Source organism: Zootermopsis nevadensis, unplaced genomic scaffold, assembly GCF_977971745.1.
Source record: "Zootermopsis nevadensis isolate Lab colony 2312 unplaced genomic scaffold, Znev_1.0 Znev_ptg000021l, whole genome shotgun sequence".
Classification (NCBI taxonomy): domain Eukaryota; kingdom Metazoa; phylum Arthropoda; class Insecta; order Blattodea; family Termopsidae; genus Zootermopsis; species Zootermopsis nevadensis.
In genome coordinates this window covers 11,630,306-11,644,604 of record NW_028259153.1, presented here as the reverse complement: position 1 = coordinate 11,644,604, position 14,299 = coordinate 11,630,306, and the positions used below count along the sequence as shown (strand labels likewise).

Genomic DNA, 14,299 nt, shown 5'->3' with positions numbered 1-14,299 from the left:
CTATACAGTCTACAAACAGCAAAGAGCCGTTAAACAAACCAGAAATAAATTACACTGACCGAACGTGACGTGTGCACCAACTTAGTCGTATATTTAAATGAAAAAGCAGTCTCATTATTACAAGATAAATCAGCAAAGAATATGACACGCACTTATATATCGTGGGAAAACACGGAGATGACGGAGTACCACTTCAAAGAGGTGCACTTTACCGCATCGAGCTGCTGGAAGCCCGATCTTGTGAACTCTTCAAGTTGGGTTCTTGAGAAACAGACAGGGCAGATAAAAGTTGAAGTAGCTCCCTGCGACACGTCCGATAGGCATCCCGCTGCACACTTCAAGCTAGTACCTTTAAAGTTGCATGAGTAAGCTGAGAGGAACCCTACAACGAACATACTGACAAGTAGGGTGGAGACGTACGCCCCTAGAAAGGACTGCACTTTTCATGACCCTAGAAAATGAAATGGAGAGCAGGAAAGAGCTAAGAAGTGAACGGTGACAAGAAACATGTCTGCCTGAAGAACTCTCGGACAATGGCTATTTCTTCATGTAGAGGGAAGTAAAAACCAGAGATTGTTTAGTTGTTCTAATTTAAATAATTGTGTTGCCTTTTAACGGGATAGACAAAACAGCAGCTCACAGATGTCGCGCTGTAGATTAACAGTTTTGGATCAACAAAAAGCTGGTCGCGGGTTCAAATTCCGCTCAAATTATGGATGTATATTCGCGTTTCACTGCGATGTTCTCTTCTCGCAAGAAAGTTTTAAGATTTTAAATAAAAGTGAAATAAGAAACTGTATCAAAAACATTGCGTGATTGTGTAGACTGGATTTGTCTTAATGAGGACAAGGACCACCGACAGGCTCTTGCAAACACGAGAATGAGCCTTCTTGTTCTATAAAAGGGAATAATTTCTTGGCTGCCTGAGTGACTGTTAGTTTCTCATGAAAGTCTCTGTTGAATGGAGTTAGTAATTTCCGCCATACGAGCTACACGCCACGCCCACTCCATTCGTCTTAATTTGATCAACAGATTAACTAATTAATAAAGTCTTCTCGGGCTATCAGCCGTGTTAGTTGGTGATCAATGCCGACGTTTAGAGGACCATCTCTGTTGACTGTGTGGCTACGAGCCACACAGTCAACAGCCTTGAAAATAAGGACAGAGATGGTCCTCGAAACGTCGGCGATTAATCAACATCTAACACGGCTGATAGCCCGAGAAGACTTTATTAATGAAAGCCGCCGTGAAAGCTTCACATCATAGATTAACTAATATTTATTAAAAGTGAAAATTATAAAGTTCCTCATTATGGTTTACTTGCGCATGAACAATTTTTATAACAATACATCAGAAGAGTTTTCAGGCATAACTGTAGAAAAGAAAGACAATACAATCACGGTCCCAAAACGACAGCTGACTGAGGAAAAGCAAGTGAGAGGAATGAACGTGATGTAACTTGCAGGACGTTATAGCATGTCTTAGGTCACATCTTTACTAGGCAGAGTTATTTCACGCATTATGTTCACAAATTTGAGATATGGGTACTCGGTGCTAGAATAGAACTTCTGATAATGTAATTTTAAAAAATTAAGGCATTATTATCGCATTCTGTACCAACTGTTCTTGATTTTGTATGTGTTACTAGCATAGCCCCCCCCCCCTCCAAAAAATCTGTGCATTCATGAAGATAAGAAAACTATATAAACCAAATTAATCCTTCAGATTTTCCATATTGATCTTCATTCGAACTCATATAAAGATGTTTGGTATAAGAAAGGCACGGACGGGAGACATACATAAGTCACAAAACTGATTCTCTGTGGTCCGAAATAAAGGACAAGAGAGAAGGAAAAGCCATAAAAGGACGAGAGTAAAGATAGAAATAAAAAAAGATCTTCCTGCAAATTTAATTTATTTTTTCTACAACTGTATCACAACTAAAAGTTTTGTAATGTGTAGTAGCGCCAAATCGTTTCTATTACTAGCAGCTTTACTGTTAAAAATGACGCCATAGTTACAAATTACGAAGAAACGCTCCCTGACGTGAGCATTACGATCTAATGATGCACAAGCCACTGACCCGCAGAGACGCAACCACCTGCAGCTGACGGCCAACTTCACACACAGACCCTACAGGTCTTCATTCTTTTCTTCTTCTCCTGCTGCTGCTACTCAAGATATTTATTCCTCTTCCGGGTTTTTTTGAAATACATCGCAGAGTACCGAACTGTTTATTCCTTGTACCACACTTCTTTGATATGCTTCTTATTCACGCTAATTGTGAGTTTGTTACACTAATCTTAAGTATTTATATTTCATAAAGTTTTTGTAAACAGTGTAAACATTAATAAGGCACTTGCGAGGTAGTGCTTTGCAAGAAACAAGCAACGAACTGTTTTAGTAATAACAAAATTCCGATTCTAGAAACGAAAGTATGTGACATAAAACGAATTTTATATCAGTTGTTTGTCGCCGCACTGCAGATCGCTAGAAGAATTAAACCATTCATGGCTGCTGCCTAATGACAAAACTAGAGGTACAAGTTCATACCTTTTTTTCGTCAAATAGGAGCCACCATGCAGGCAGATCAGAAAAAAGCGAGAGATACAGATTCATGTTTTTTTTTGAAGTACAAAAGAGGTGCATGGAAAAAATGACTAAGGTAATGAAAGAGAGAGAAATACTGCCTCTGGGTGAAATAATCCAGACATCATTTCAACCTATTATGATGCCGGTGAACACCTTTCATGTACGATGATAATTTGTCACTCATCATCAAATTATATCATTATATTTAAAAGCGTTCCAGCGAGTCAGAAGCGAGAAATTCCCACTTTCGTTTGAGTGTAGAGTATCCTGGGCCTCTAACAGCTTGGTCACGGCCGGCGGAGAACAGGTCCGACAAAAGATCCATCGTCACAAAAAAGATATCCCATTTGGTAAAAGAAGAAATCGCTCTCATGAGATTAACAAGTAAAAAAACTGTAATAGACGTGTGAAGAATGGGGGAAGGAAATCTAAAGAAACGAGATAGAGACGTAATAAACGACGCTAAAACTACGGGATGGGATGAGAAAAAAGAATTTTGTCTGTCAACGGTAAAACAGACGAAAGGAGACCACGCGGCCCCACCTTTGTCATGACAGCGAACATGTTGATCGTCCAGCACTTCTAACTACCACAGACCAAATCTCAGTTTCCACACAAAAGATCTTAAACAGACCCTAAATTATATTTAATACTGTAGTCTACTTTCAAAACACTACAGCATTACTCACCAGGCATTATACATTGCCTAATTCTGTGAATAAACCCCCTCCTTAATGCTACAACTTTATTAAAAGTGTGTGCAAACAAATAAATGTGGCTGCTCTGGAGTTAAGAGCAACATATGGTATTCTGTTGTGAGTATAAAGCCATAATCTTACCTGCTGCCTTATAGGATGATGGTTAGGTAGGCGTGCTATAGTACAAGCAGCTTATTTTTTTTTACAAAGGAGTGAGGCTACAGCAGCCGCTAACAGTCCCATTGTTCACCCCCCAGAAAGTACACGAGTGAATATGCAGTATCGGTGGAATGATACTGACAGTGGAAAACAAAAGCAGTTCCAGTGCCACTTTCCAGCTTCTCAGAAGAACGATGTTCTATGGCAGGGGTCGACAACCTTCCTTCAGTGATCACAACTAGGAAGACGTTTAAAATCAAAGCATACGCCATACGCGTTTGCATGAAAAGACTGTTTAATAACGCCCCTTTTTGCAAATAAGGGGCCATTAATACACTACGTAAACATTTTTAAACTATGTCCGAAATATATGAATCCAGACGTTCGCACAGATCGAAGTACCTCTCGCTAATCTTAGGCCCTCAAAAACACTTCCGCAGACAACTTTTACGGTTGGCGATCTCTGATCCATGGAGTTAGGCCTAGTTATTTCCGTACATACAGAGCGATCTAAAAGTCACGCAACCCATATTAAAATGCATATTGATGGTTGCTATTCAGTACGGATTGGGTTAATAAACACACAATATCACTGTGACTTTTCAACAGTGCACGCAAGTTACGTCACGTAACTTGCTCGCGCCAGTTGGTCTGTCAGTCGTCTTCAAAATGTGGAAGTGCAAAGATGTCTTTTTCACATGTGCAACGAGTGTTCATTATCGAACACTACCTGTCATCTCGTTGTTTAACTTATCAGAATGTGATTTTCGATACATTTTCCTATCCCCCTGTGTCTAACAAATAGACAATATCTCGTCAGGTAAACCGTTTCCGCGTCAGAGGAAGCTTACAAGACAGAAACTGTTCCGGTCGACCTTTGGTGCTAATTGACGACAGTTTGGAAGCGGTCGACATTTCCAACACTTAATGCAGCTTTTATCCCCCTGCTTTCAATGCGAATTTCCTTTACAAATAGAACACGTGTCACAAATGAGTTGCATAACTTTTCCGGTACGTCTACCCTCGCGTTGTCATTAAAGTCCAGCTGTCTTTGATTTCCAACGCCTCTTTGTCGTCATAAGATTCGTTATTAACGCCTTGCCTCTGTTGTCGTAACACTCAAAATAGCCTCAGGGGAGTCGAGACCATGTCGGCAACGGCGTTTTACGGTAGCGCTAATTCCGTAGCAAATTACTGCAGCATCGCATTAGCTTACGGAAAGATTATGTCTGTGACAGGAATCATACTCGGTACACACTCTATTAATAAAAGCAGCGTCGTGAAATTTGTGGAGCCTCTTGTATTCTTCGTGTGCTACTGGCAGCTGCTACAAACTTAGGCTTGGGCCTATAAGAATATTCGCCGTCAGTGCTTCAACTGTCTTCATATCAAAAGCTTTCTGGGGTGGGCATGCTACAACCGCTAAAAAGGTGTTCCATTCATTGTGATGTTAACATACATTTAACAACATCAAGTGTTACGACTTTCTTATAAGTAAAATGGGGAAATCAGTGTAATATAAACTAGGTAAGTAATTCCATTGAGCAGAACAGTTCTTGAGAAGCTAGCAGTCGCTTAGCTAGTCAAAACAATTCTGGAGCCCAAAGTTCATTAACAAAGAACTTAATAAACAAATAAATAATAAATAAATGAATGAACAAACAAAAATCGACGATAAAAATTACAGGTTTCGCTTGCCAAAGACGCATCCGGATACAAAGTGAACATAACTGATCACTGCTGCCACAGGTAATCCCCAGATACCTCGAGATTCAACAAGAGCGTCGTAGCTACACCAGTAACGCCCCAGGTAGCAAGAGTGAAGTTATTTTGTTGTAAAATTACGATTTTCAGTAGCCGTCCTGTGTAATTTAAGATCCACAGAGAAATAAAAAGGCAATTCAATTTAAATTTATCTTCGAATCACAACAACAAAGCTGATAGTTGTCACACTTACTATCTGCAGCGAGTGTACTGAGCTACAAAGAGTTCAGGGCGAGCAGGCAGTTATGGTCCAGCGCTCGGATAATGAAATGCAGCCCGGAGGCTGCGCTCTTGAGAGACGATACCTCGCGGCCATCAGCAAACCAATAGCAACAACAATGAGGCACGGGTCAAAAGCCTCCTCCTGCTTCTTCTTCTTTATCCGTTTCTTTTATTAAGGCTCAGATGGGGAAATGACGAATGAAGTCAGTGAAGAGCAGGCATTGGTGGGTCCCGATCAGCACCCTGCAGGGGGCATTGAACTCTAGCGTGTATATACACGCATTCCAGTTTCTATCCAAACACACAATTCTAAAGATTTCAGGAACTTTGGGGTATATGAGTGCGAAGAAGTCTGTAGAGCCTGCGTATCACGCTCCGGAGTATGGATCAACAGAGACCTGCCAACGGCCATGGAAAATTGCAGCCTCGAACATACGAAAGTGGAGAGACGTCTTGATTACTAAACTCAGGTATATCAACGGTTTATTAACTCAAATGATCTTAGCCGGAATAGTTCAACTAGTAAAAATCTGGCTATGCACATGAGTACGTTCGATTCCTAGCAGGAACAAACTTTTTCTCCACGTTTAGATCGACTCTGGGGTCCACTGAATACCTAACTTGGAGTAAGAGGTCGGAGTTTGAAGCTGGCCATTAGAGTCTATCTAATGCAGAGGTTAAGAATTCATACAGGTTTTCCTCCATCTCGATACATTTTTATACCGTGGTGCTTCAGTGCACGGACAACTTCGGCTTTATTTCTCACTATCTGAATATACAAATATATTCCTTTAAATATCCTTTCTTGAGTTAACAAGTGTCAATCGTTAAATATACGTTTAAAAAATTATGTAATTTAAAATATCTGCACATTCCCATACTCCCTCATCTTTACAAAATAAACTCTCCTCTGAGTTTTCGCTAGTCCCGTACTTTGTCGCTCTCGCTTTAATTAAATACGCAAGGTTATTAAAGGAGTCATCAAACCAAGAATCAACAGTAGAATAAACTTACTATATCATATGGCAGTGGATTATAATCGTCTGGGTCACCATCTCCAACACGTTTCAAACAGAGTAAAATGTTACAAGGAATTTATATTATCATTATAATAAAAAAAGGAATTTTAGGGACAAAAAAAAAAGATTTGCAGGGTCATCTGACTCAGGACAGGAACCAGCGGCGGACTGTTATAAACGCAGTAATGAACTTTTGGGCTCCATAAAAAGTGGAAATTTTTTTGGCTAGCAGAGCTTACTATTAGCTTCTCAAATGACTTTACTCCATAGAATTAGTTATAATTTGATGATCATGCTTATTTGACTTTCATGTTGTCCTAATTTGTTCTAAGTTTCGTTAGTTATGACGACGGAATGCAAAGAGTTGAAGCAAAAGCACAGTATTTCAGCTCTCCCTTCTATGAAAATGTTACGTGAAAATAATCCATTGAGTAAAGCAATTTTATGACACAAGTTAGGGAAACTAAGATTATCGTAACGATAATGGCGGTCGCAAGAGTTTTACATCTGATATTCAACCTAGGTAACCATAAGTAACCTATTTTACCTCGGTAACTAAGTCCCCTAGCGGTTCTTACCTCTGTAACAACCGCAGAAACGCATGTCGTTCATGACGTAAAGTGTTCGTTATTTTTGTTGGATTTTAACCAAAATCGGAATGTGACGTTAAACTTTAGCAAAATTCCCCATCGATATTCGTAAAAATTTGTTTATCTTTTCTGGAATTGTTTCATGTGTACAACAAACAGAAGGAAAGATTGAGCTACTTTAGCAGGCACCGCGCAGGGATGCAAACACGCCTAAAATTTGTGAAATAAATAATCAAAAACACACTTTCAAGATCGCCATTATTTCAGCAGCCCTTACTGGTTCATCTCTATATTTCAACGGGTAACATTTCAAAGTACGCATCATTCAACTGAGATTCGTTTTATTTAACTATGTAACCACATATGATCGTGCAAAATCACACGTGGGATCAGCACAGACTTTATCAGAACAGAATTATAATTTGGAGTCACCTACGTTCACTTTCCATTTCAGTAATTCGTACTATTTTGGTGATAAGTGACGCATTTCCGCCGAGTCTGTCGGGTAGAGCGAAGCTCTGGCAGAGTTCCATCGCGGACTGATAGTCCTGATTCAGGAAGTGCCGCCCGACGTCCTGAACACACGTGTGCGGGGGAGTGCTCAGTCGACTTCCTGCGGGCATTTTGCCCACTCCAGTTCGAAAGGGGATGCCGTGAATGGAACGCAAACGTTTTCACTTCGTAAAGATGGAAGTGGGTTATAAAGATGGCTGTCTTCTGCGATGTTGTGCCATGTAGTCTCGAAGACATTGACTGACACGGCGCAACATCATATAAGACATCATCTTACTCATTACCGTCAAATCGCGAACCTGGTCAAACATCATCCCTCTTTCTATACTTCAAGGACGTTTCCGTCCATTATGACAACGACGAAGTTGATAATGATGATGATAATGATAATTTCACTGCCCATGTTGCGTATAATTCTTTGAACACTTGTCCGCAATGAATTTATTTTTCGAGATTGAACAACACATCATATAAGATAATACAAGTTACTCATTCCACTCTTACATTAAAGATTTTTACATGTGACGATATGTAAGTACGCAAATTCTAGTCTACTCTTTCCACATACTTCACCGCTCTCCACACATAGTTTCTTTTTTTTAAGTTAAGTGACACTTAGCTATAACAAGATGAGTATACACGTTTGTTTCACTTGAGCAACGAGCGATCCAAAACTGTAAATTAATATATTTTGGGCACGTAGAACATATGGAGAAAAATAAAATATCATACAAATTTGCAGTCTGAAAATCTGAAGGAAACGGCTTGGGAGATCTAGCCGTGGATGGAAGGATAACATTAAAATGGAGGATAAAGACAATGAGTGACGAAAAGGCCTGAATTCGTCTGGTGTTAATGAACCTTCGAATTTCATAAAAGTATATCTAAATGATTATAAGCTCTTCAAGAAGGACTCTGTCCCGTGGAGTTAGTTAACTCGGTCACGAAATTACTTCCTTAAACCATTCAATGCCTTTGTTTCCAGGAAATTGTGAGTTATAAGCGCAGAGAGCTAATCAAACATCCGTTGTTTTTAACAACGTAAGACCAGTCTCAAGACAAAATACTTCTAAATCTTGTGACATGGTACAATGTGAAAACAGCGTTAATGAAGGGACTACTTAAATTTGCTTCGTTTACAAAGATTGTTGATTCAAAGAGAGGACAAGAACAGGAAAGAAAATGTTATCAAAACAACAAAAAACTGGAGCATCCCCCCTCCACTTGTGTGTGTGATTCTTCCACGTCAGTCCCAGAAGCTGTCCCGTCTTGTGTGGTACGGAGACCCCAGCTTCCTGTATCTGCTTAAGCATCTCGACTGTCTGGCTGGCTGGATAGGTTAGTTCCAAGTTGAGCCGGTAATACCCCGACCATAGCAGCTACCACAGTGTTATAAATAAACAGCGCTAAAAGCAAACAGGGGGGCACTTAAAGCCTTACTGATAGAAACAAGAAAACGTGCGAACGGTATTTCAAACCAGACTTCTCAATCTTTTTTGTTGGCAACCATTTTAATGGAGTTAGTGATACAAAATGACTACGATAGTCAAGTGAGAGACGAAACATGGTATAGACAAAAGAAAGTAAAAGATAAGTCAATCAAAGGGAGAAAATACTAGGAAAACCTCAACTGGAAAAAAGGATATTATGAAAATGCTTATGATGGTTATAATTCAAATAAATATGGAGCACAGTTTCTGTTATTTCTGTTCTGAATACTCGCATAATTGACTGCTGTTTTAAGACCGTCTCAGAGTTGCTGAAGAGTTGCATCCTAACGGTAACAAACAGCTCACCAGCTGTCGGAAAAGTTCCTACAACTTATTCATCGAGCTACTCAAAGTCTCGCGTGGCAGCATTCCACCCCCACAACAAAGATGCACAGAACGTATAAGTAGGAACGTGATCATAGCGGGCATACAGAGAATTAGCTGCGGTCAGCCAGAACGCAACCGCTGAGAACCAAAAGGCTTTTCTGTCCCTCGACACAACGCTTATGTGAATGGGTGTGGAATAAGAAAGTAGTTCTGAACCCACCTCACAATATCAATACGCTCTACATCCTGACAGTCAGTGAGAAGACCATATTGGAAATGTGCCTTACGTAAACAACTCACACACGCGAACTAGACACGTGTCGATACATAGACCTTCTTTAACGATCGATACATTTCAGTTTTGGGTGGAGACAGTTAAAGTGGGAAAAATTTTGCTATTCAGGAAGTTTTTAAATCGGTATCAATTATTCATGCTAACTGTGCAGCATTACGGATATACAAAACGTTGATGATAAACAATCAACAGCTGGCAATAAGAATTTTTAAAACGCGCGCAAGAAACTGCCTTCAAATGTATTTTTTCTCTTCATTGTAATTACAATTCTGATCGGTCCCATTCAGAGTTACTTCTAAAATAACAAACCATTTATAAATTTTATAAGTCTACTTGGATGGGGTATCCAATTATTTCTTACACAGAACAGATCATTACAGAAAATGTGTACATATATAGGACCACAAGCGGGATTCAAGCCAGTGATACAATTGTCCTAACAGTCAAAAACCTACGAGACTTTAGCAGAGGAGCCACGCGTAAATATAAAAATGTCTAAAATAATTCCAGACCAAAAGCTTAGTTCTTTATACAATAGATCAAGAAATGCATGTAAACTATGCTCTAACATGACTGGGAGAGAGGCGAGAAGGTATCTCCACTGTTCCTAGTATTCTAAAGGGTTATTCCTTACATGGAGATGTTTATCAAAACACACAATATTCTCAGGAAGTCTGACGTTTCCAGCTGGCATGTCATATTCGTCAAAATCCACACCAATCTGTGTGGTCTTGGGGTAGTGCATCATGTTACGTTTACGAAAGCTAAGAACTATAAGCCTCATTACAGTAAACGTATTAGTTTTAAAGAGCCAGCAGTACTGGGAAGAATGCCCCACACACGAAATCTGTATTTAGACTAACGCACAAGTAACTACACCAACCCCATGAAACGACTCAGTACGTAATTCTTTCCAGTTAGTGTGTTCCGCACTCTTAGATTCACGTATTGTTCTCAGAGTCCTCATCTCTGATATATTTAATCTTAATGCATACAGTTGCTAAGCAAAACACATACAGTTTAAAAAAATACGGAAGAATAAATTACACCTTCGCATTATTCATAGGACAGACTTAGTAAAATATATAGAGAAAATACAAGTATCTAAAAATACACGCGTGACATTCTAACACCAGCTTGTCAGAAACTACAAAGTGCTCATATTTTTACACGTATGTTAAGGACAAAGGCACTGAGTAACATCTTCAAACATTAACTGAGTGAACTGTTTACTTGCTGGCTTGTTTAACTGTATATACATCAAGCACCGTAGGGTGAAAAATACGAAGATGGTTATGAATAATAAGTTGGAAAGAATGGAAAAAAATACCGCAATTCCGGTCTATTGTAATGTAACTTCCACACTCTACTTTTCTATACTGCGAATTTTTTCTAACCAAAAAGTCAGTCATTCTATTAGCAGATAATATTATATCATCAGCCTTCTAAATATAGTCCATTAGATCTTAATACGACCATTTGTCTCCCGAACAAAGCCTAAGAATCCCCTTCGGGGTTCGGGACTAAAATTATTGAAGTAATTCCGCACCGAACTATGCGCCCTAGTTGTTCATATTCTGGAGCTCCTGGGTTCAAATCAAGGCCCTCAGACTGATTATAGTGTATTTCCTCAGTCCGTCCAGACAGATTCCGGAATAGAGCCTTAAATTAGACGACCACCACTTCCTACCACAGCCTCTGCTATTCAATTCCCACGAAAGTAACGCTTCTAATGTCCCCTGAGACATTGACAGCGTCGTTAAATAAAACATAAGTAAATAAATAAAGGCCCTTTTTCCTGTACAGAATTTTAATAAAAATTAATCCGTGGTTTTGTTAGAGTTATAAATGTACTAGCATTACATACCTAATATCTACTAAACTTGGATGTTATATTTAAGTAAACCAAGTTTATAGTCCAACAATAAAATACAACCTAGATTCTGGGTAACGTGCTGAGCTTATGAGCAAATAAATCCTACGTAGTTAACAGGCCCAATTTCTGTTTTTATTAATTACGACTGTAGAATCGATATACACTTATTGTCATAATTTATCTTCCCGTGCTGACTCCGTAATTGGCACCTCTAGTGTCAAAATAAAGAATTCAGTTGTTAATACGGTAACTTTGAGATTTCGGATTTTCACGGCAGTGATAACAATGATGATTATTATTATTATTATTATTTTCCGAAACGTTGGCATCTACCAACGAGTCTACACGGCGGCAAAACCCAGAGGATCATCATGATGGCTGTTATTTTTCCTCAATTGTTGAACCGTTGCCATGCTTGTTATGATCTACTTACAGACAATTCGCACATACATCACATGAATATTTGTGCTAAATAAATATGCAAAATTTCATTTAGCTATCCGCTGTCAAACTGAAGTGAAAGTGTTCGCATGGCCATCAAATTTGTCCTACTTTCTACAAAATTACGTAAACAAAGGTTGCATATTTTGGAAGATCTATTACCATATATAATTTCATAACTCTGCGCTAGAAGGCCTTATTGTCACAACATAGTACGACCTCGGTGTCTTTATTAAAGACCTACGAGGTTGGGGTAGCCTTCAATTACAAAACGTTCATATCAAATTACGTGAAAATCTGTCAAATGTTGCAAGCGTTGAAAGACAAGACAACAGCATGTTGGCAAGTCTACTTGTCTATATGGAAGTGAAGTTTGCTTAAAAACAACACAACAGACTTGTCTAATCGAGGAATATTGAAGAGGTTCCGACCTGTTTCAGATCCAGTGTTACGGTGACCCACTCGTACTGTGGCCCTTTCTGCAGACTGGGGCTCTGCCACCAGCGTGGTGTGCCGTCGATGGCGTGCGTGATGGGGTGCCTCTTGTCGGGATCGGGGGCGTTCGCGTCACAGACCCCGCACTGTGGGGCCCTCATCTGCACGTGCTCCACCAGCTTGCAGTACACCTCGGGCCCCATCAGGCCGCATGTCGCGTTCACCGTGATGGCGGCGCGGGTCGCCAGGTTGAACACGCTCGGGAACAGACCCACGCCGTTCCCGTTGTTACTTCCGCCCGTGTCTGGAAGTAATCATAACAGGAAGACTTAATCCAATGGAATATGTACAAATATTGTCAAATGGGTTCGTCTTTCCGCATAGGTATTGCCATCACAACCTGACACTTGCGTTCGTAAAAACCCATGTATAAAAACAACTATACTAAGTTATTTTCCCTGTATTTCTTTGTTCCCTATGCCACTATCTGGAATACGTTACGTCCAAAACAGATCGACGATATTAAAACAGTATTCCCTCATACTTCCGTTGCGTTTTATGTGAAAAATGTCGTTTTAACATAATTGACAGTGTTCATCAGGGGTCGGCAACTATTTAATTTTCGCGGACAGCATTCGCTATTCATATCTTTGTCGAGGGCCGCAGAAAAATTTATGATGTCGTGGAAAGTAGGCGACAGACTGCGTCTTCATTCCTTCAACTTGTATTCTCCGGAAAACGGATAACTGCTGCTTTTCTCAATACACATGTGTTTACTGTGAAGATGTTTCTTAGCTTTCAAACACTTTTGATTTCAAGTCATTGTTCATTTCATAAAACTTCAATTATTAATACCATAGTACTTCTCACATTATTTTGTTAAGTTCCATATGGTTTGAACAACGGAACGGGCGATCTGCACGTCACTGCGTCAACAAATCGTTTTGAGTCCGTTATATGAGTCAGAGGCAGTGGCCCCACACTTGAATCGTCCATAGCTTCCACCTGCCCGTATATCGCGAATGCACACGGATTCTGCGAGGGTTACTAAATCTGTCTGCATGATGCCGATCACAGACGCTGTGGGAGACGAGCCATGACACACGTGCTATTTATTTAAGACCTTAGCGAGGGAGATGCATGACGCGTCCATCCGCAAATCCCAGTCAGCGAGCAGCCAGTGTTCTGCGATTCTAAATCTGAGATTCGCGTGCTGTGTAAGGTGCTTAAGTAATCATCACGTCACAAAGACGCGTGATAGGGGTGTCGAAACCCTGATTATGGAGGCAAATATAGTCTACATTCATATGTTAACATGCTGAAAACACAATCATAATTTAGTATATTTCCCAAATTAAATATTAACACTTTAATTGTGTTTTGATAGGTTTACATCAGTGAAATATTTAGTCAGTGAGATTAATGGTAGCTGTTCAATAGCACTTTAAAAAAATATTTTTTTCCGCAAACCTATCCAGCTCGTAGTTACTTCTGAGTAGATTAATATAGCCCTCAAGTATTAAAAATCATCCTGAAGATGGTAACTGCAATGTTCGCCGGAAAGTTTGATAATACTCGACATCCGACGCGGCTGACACCCAAAATCCTAAGTTATACCTTTGGACTCCAGCCGCGAACACCTAGAAATCAGAATAAAAAATACCAAGACGGTAGTCTTCTGGGTTGCAGCGCCGTTAAAACCCAGACAGCCTTCTTCGTACTCACAGCCGTGAGAACCTTACATCCTACTTTAAAAAAATAATGTCCATCCAGCTCTACAAATGCGTAGTAAATCAAGATGAAAACAACAAACATGGATCTGTGCGTTCCCTGTCCGTTTCCCCTTGTCGGAGAGTATTCGAAAGCTATGATCTGGTA

At 39.9% G+C, this 14,299-nt stretch overlaps 1 protein-coding gene across 1 annotated transcript in view; it reads right to left on the bottom strand.

Annotated features, from left to right (window-relative positions):
- wb (wing blister) overlaps nucleotides 1-14,299 on the bottom strand; it is a 152,714-nt gene that overhangs the window by 114,912 nt on the left and 23,503 nt on the right. The window contains exon 2 of the mRNA XM_022058527.2: nucleotides 12,418-12,725. Within this exon, the coding sequence (XP_021914219.1) occupies nucleotides 12,418-12,725 (308 nt within the window). The remainder of the gene's footprint in view (nucleotides 1-12,417; nucleotides 12,726-14,299) is intronic.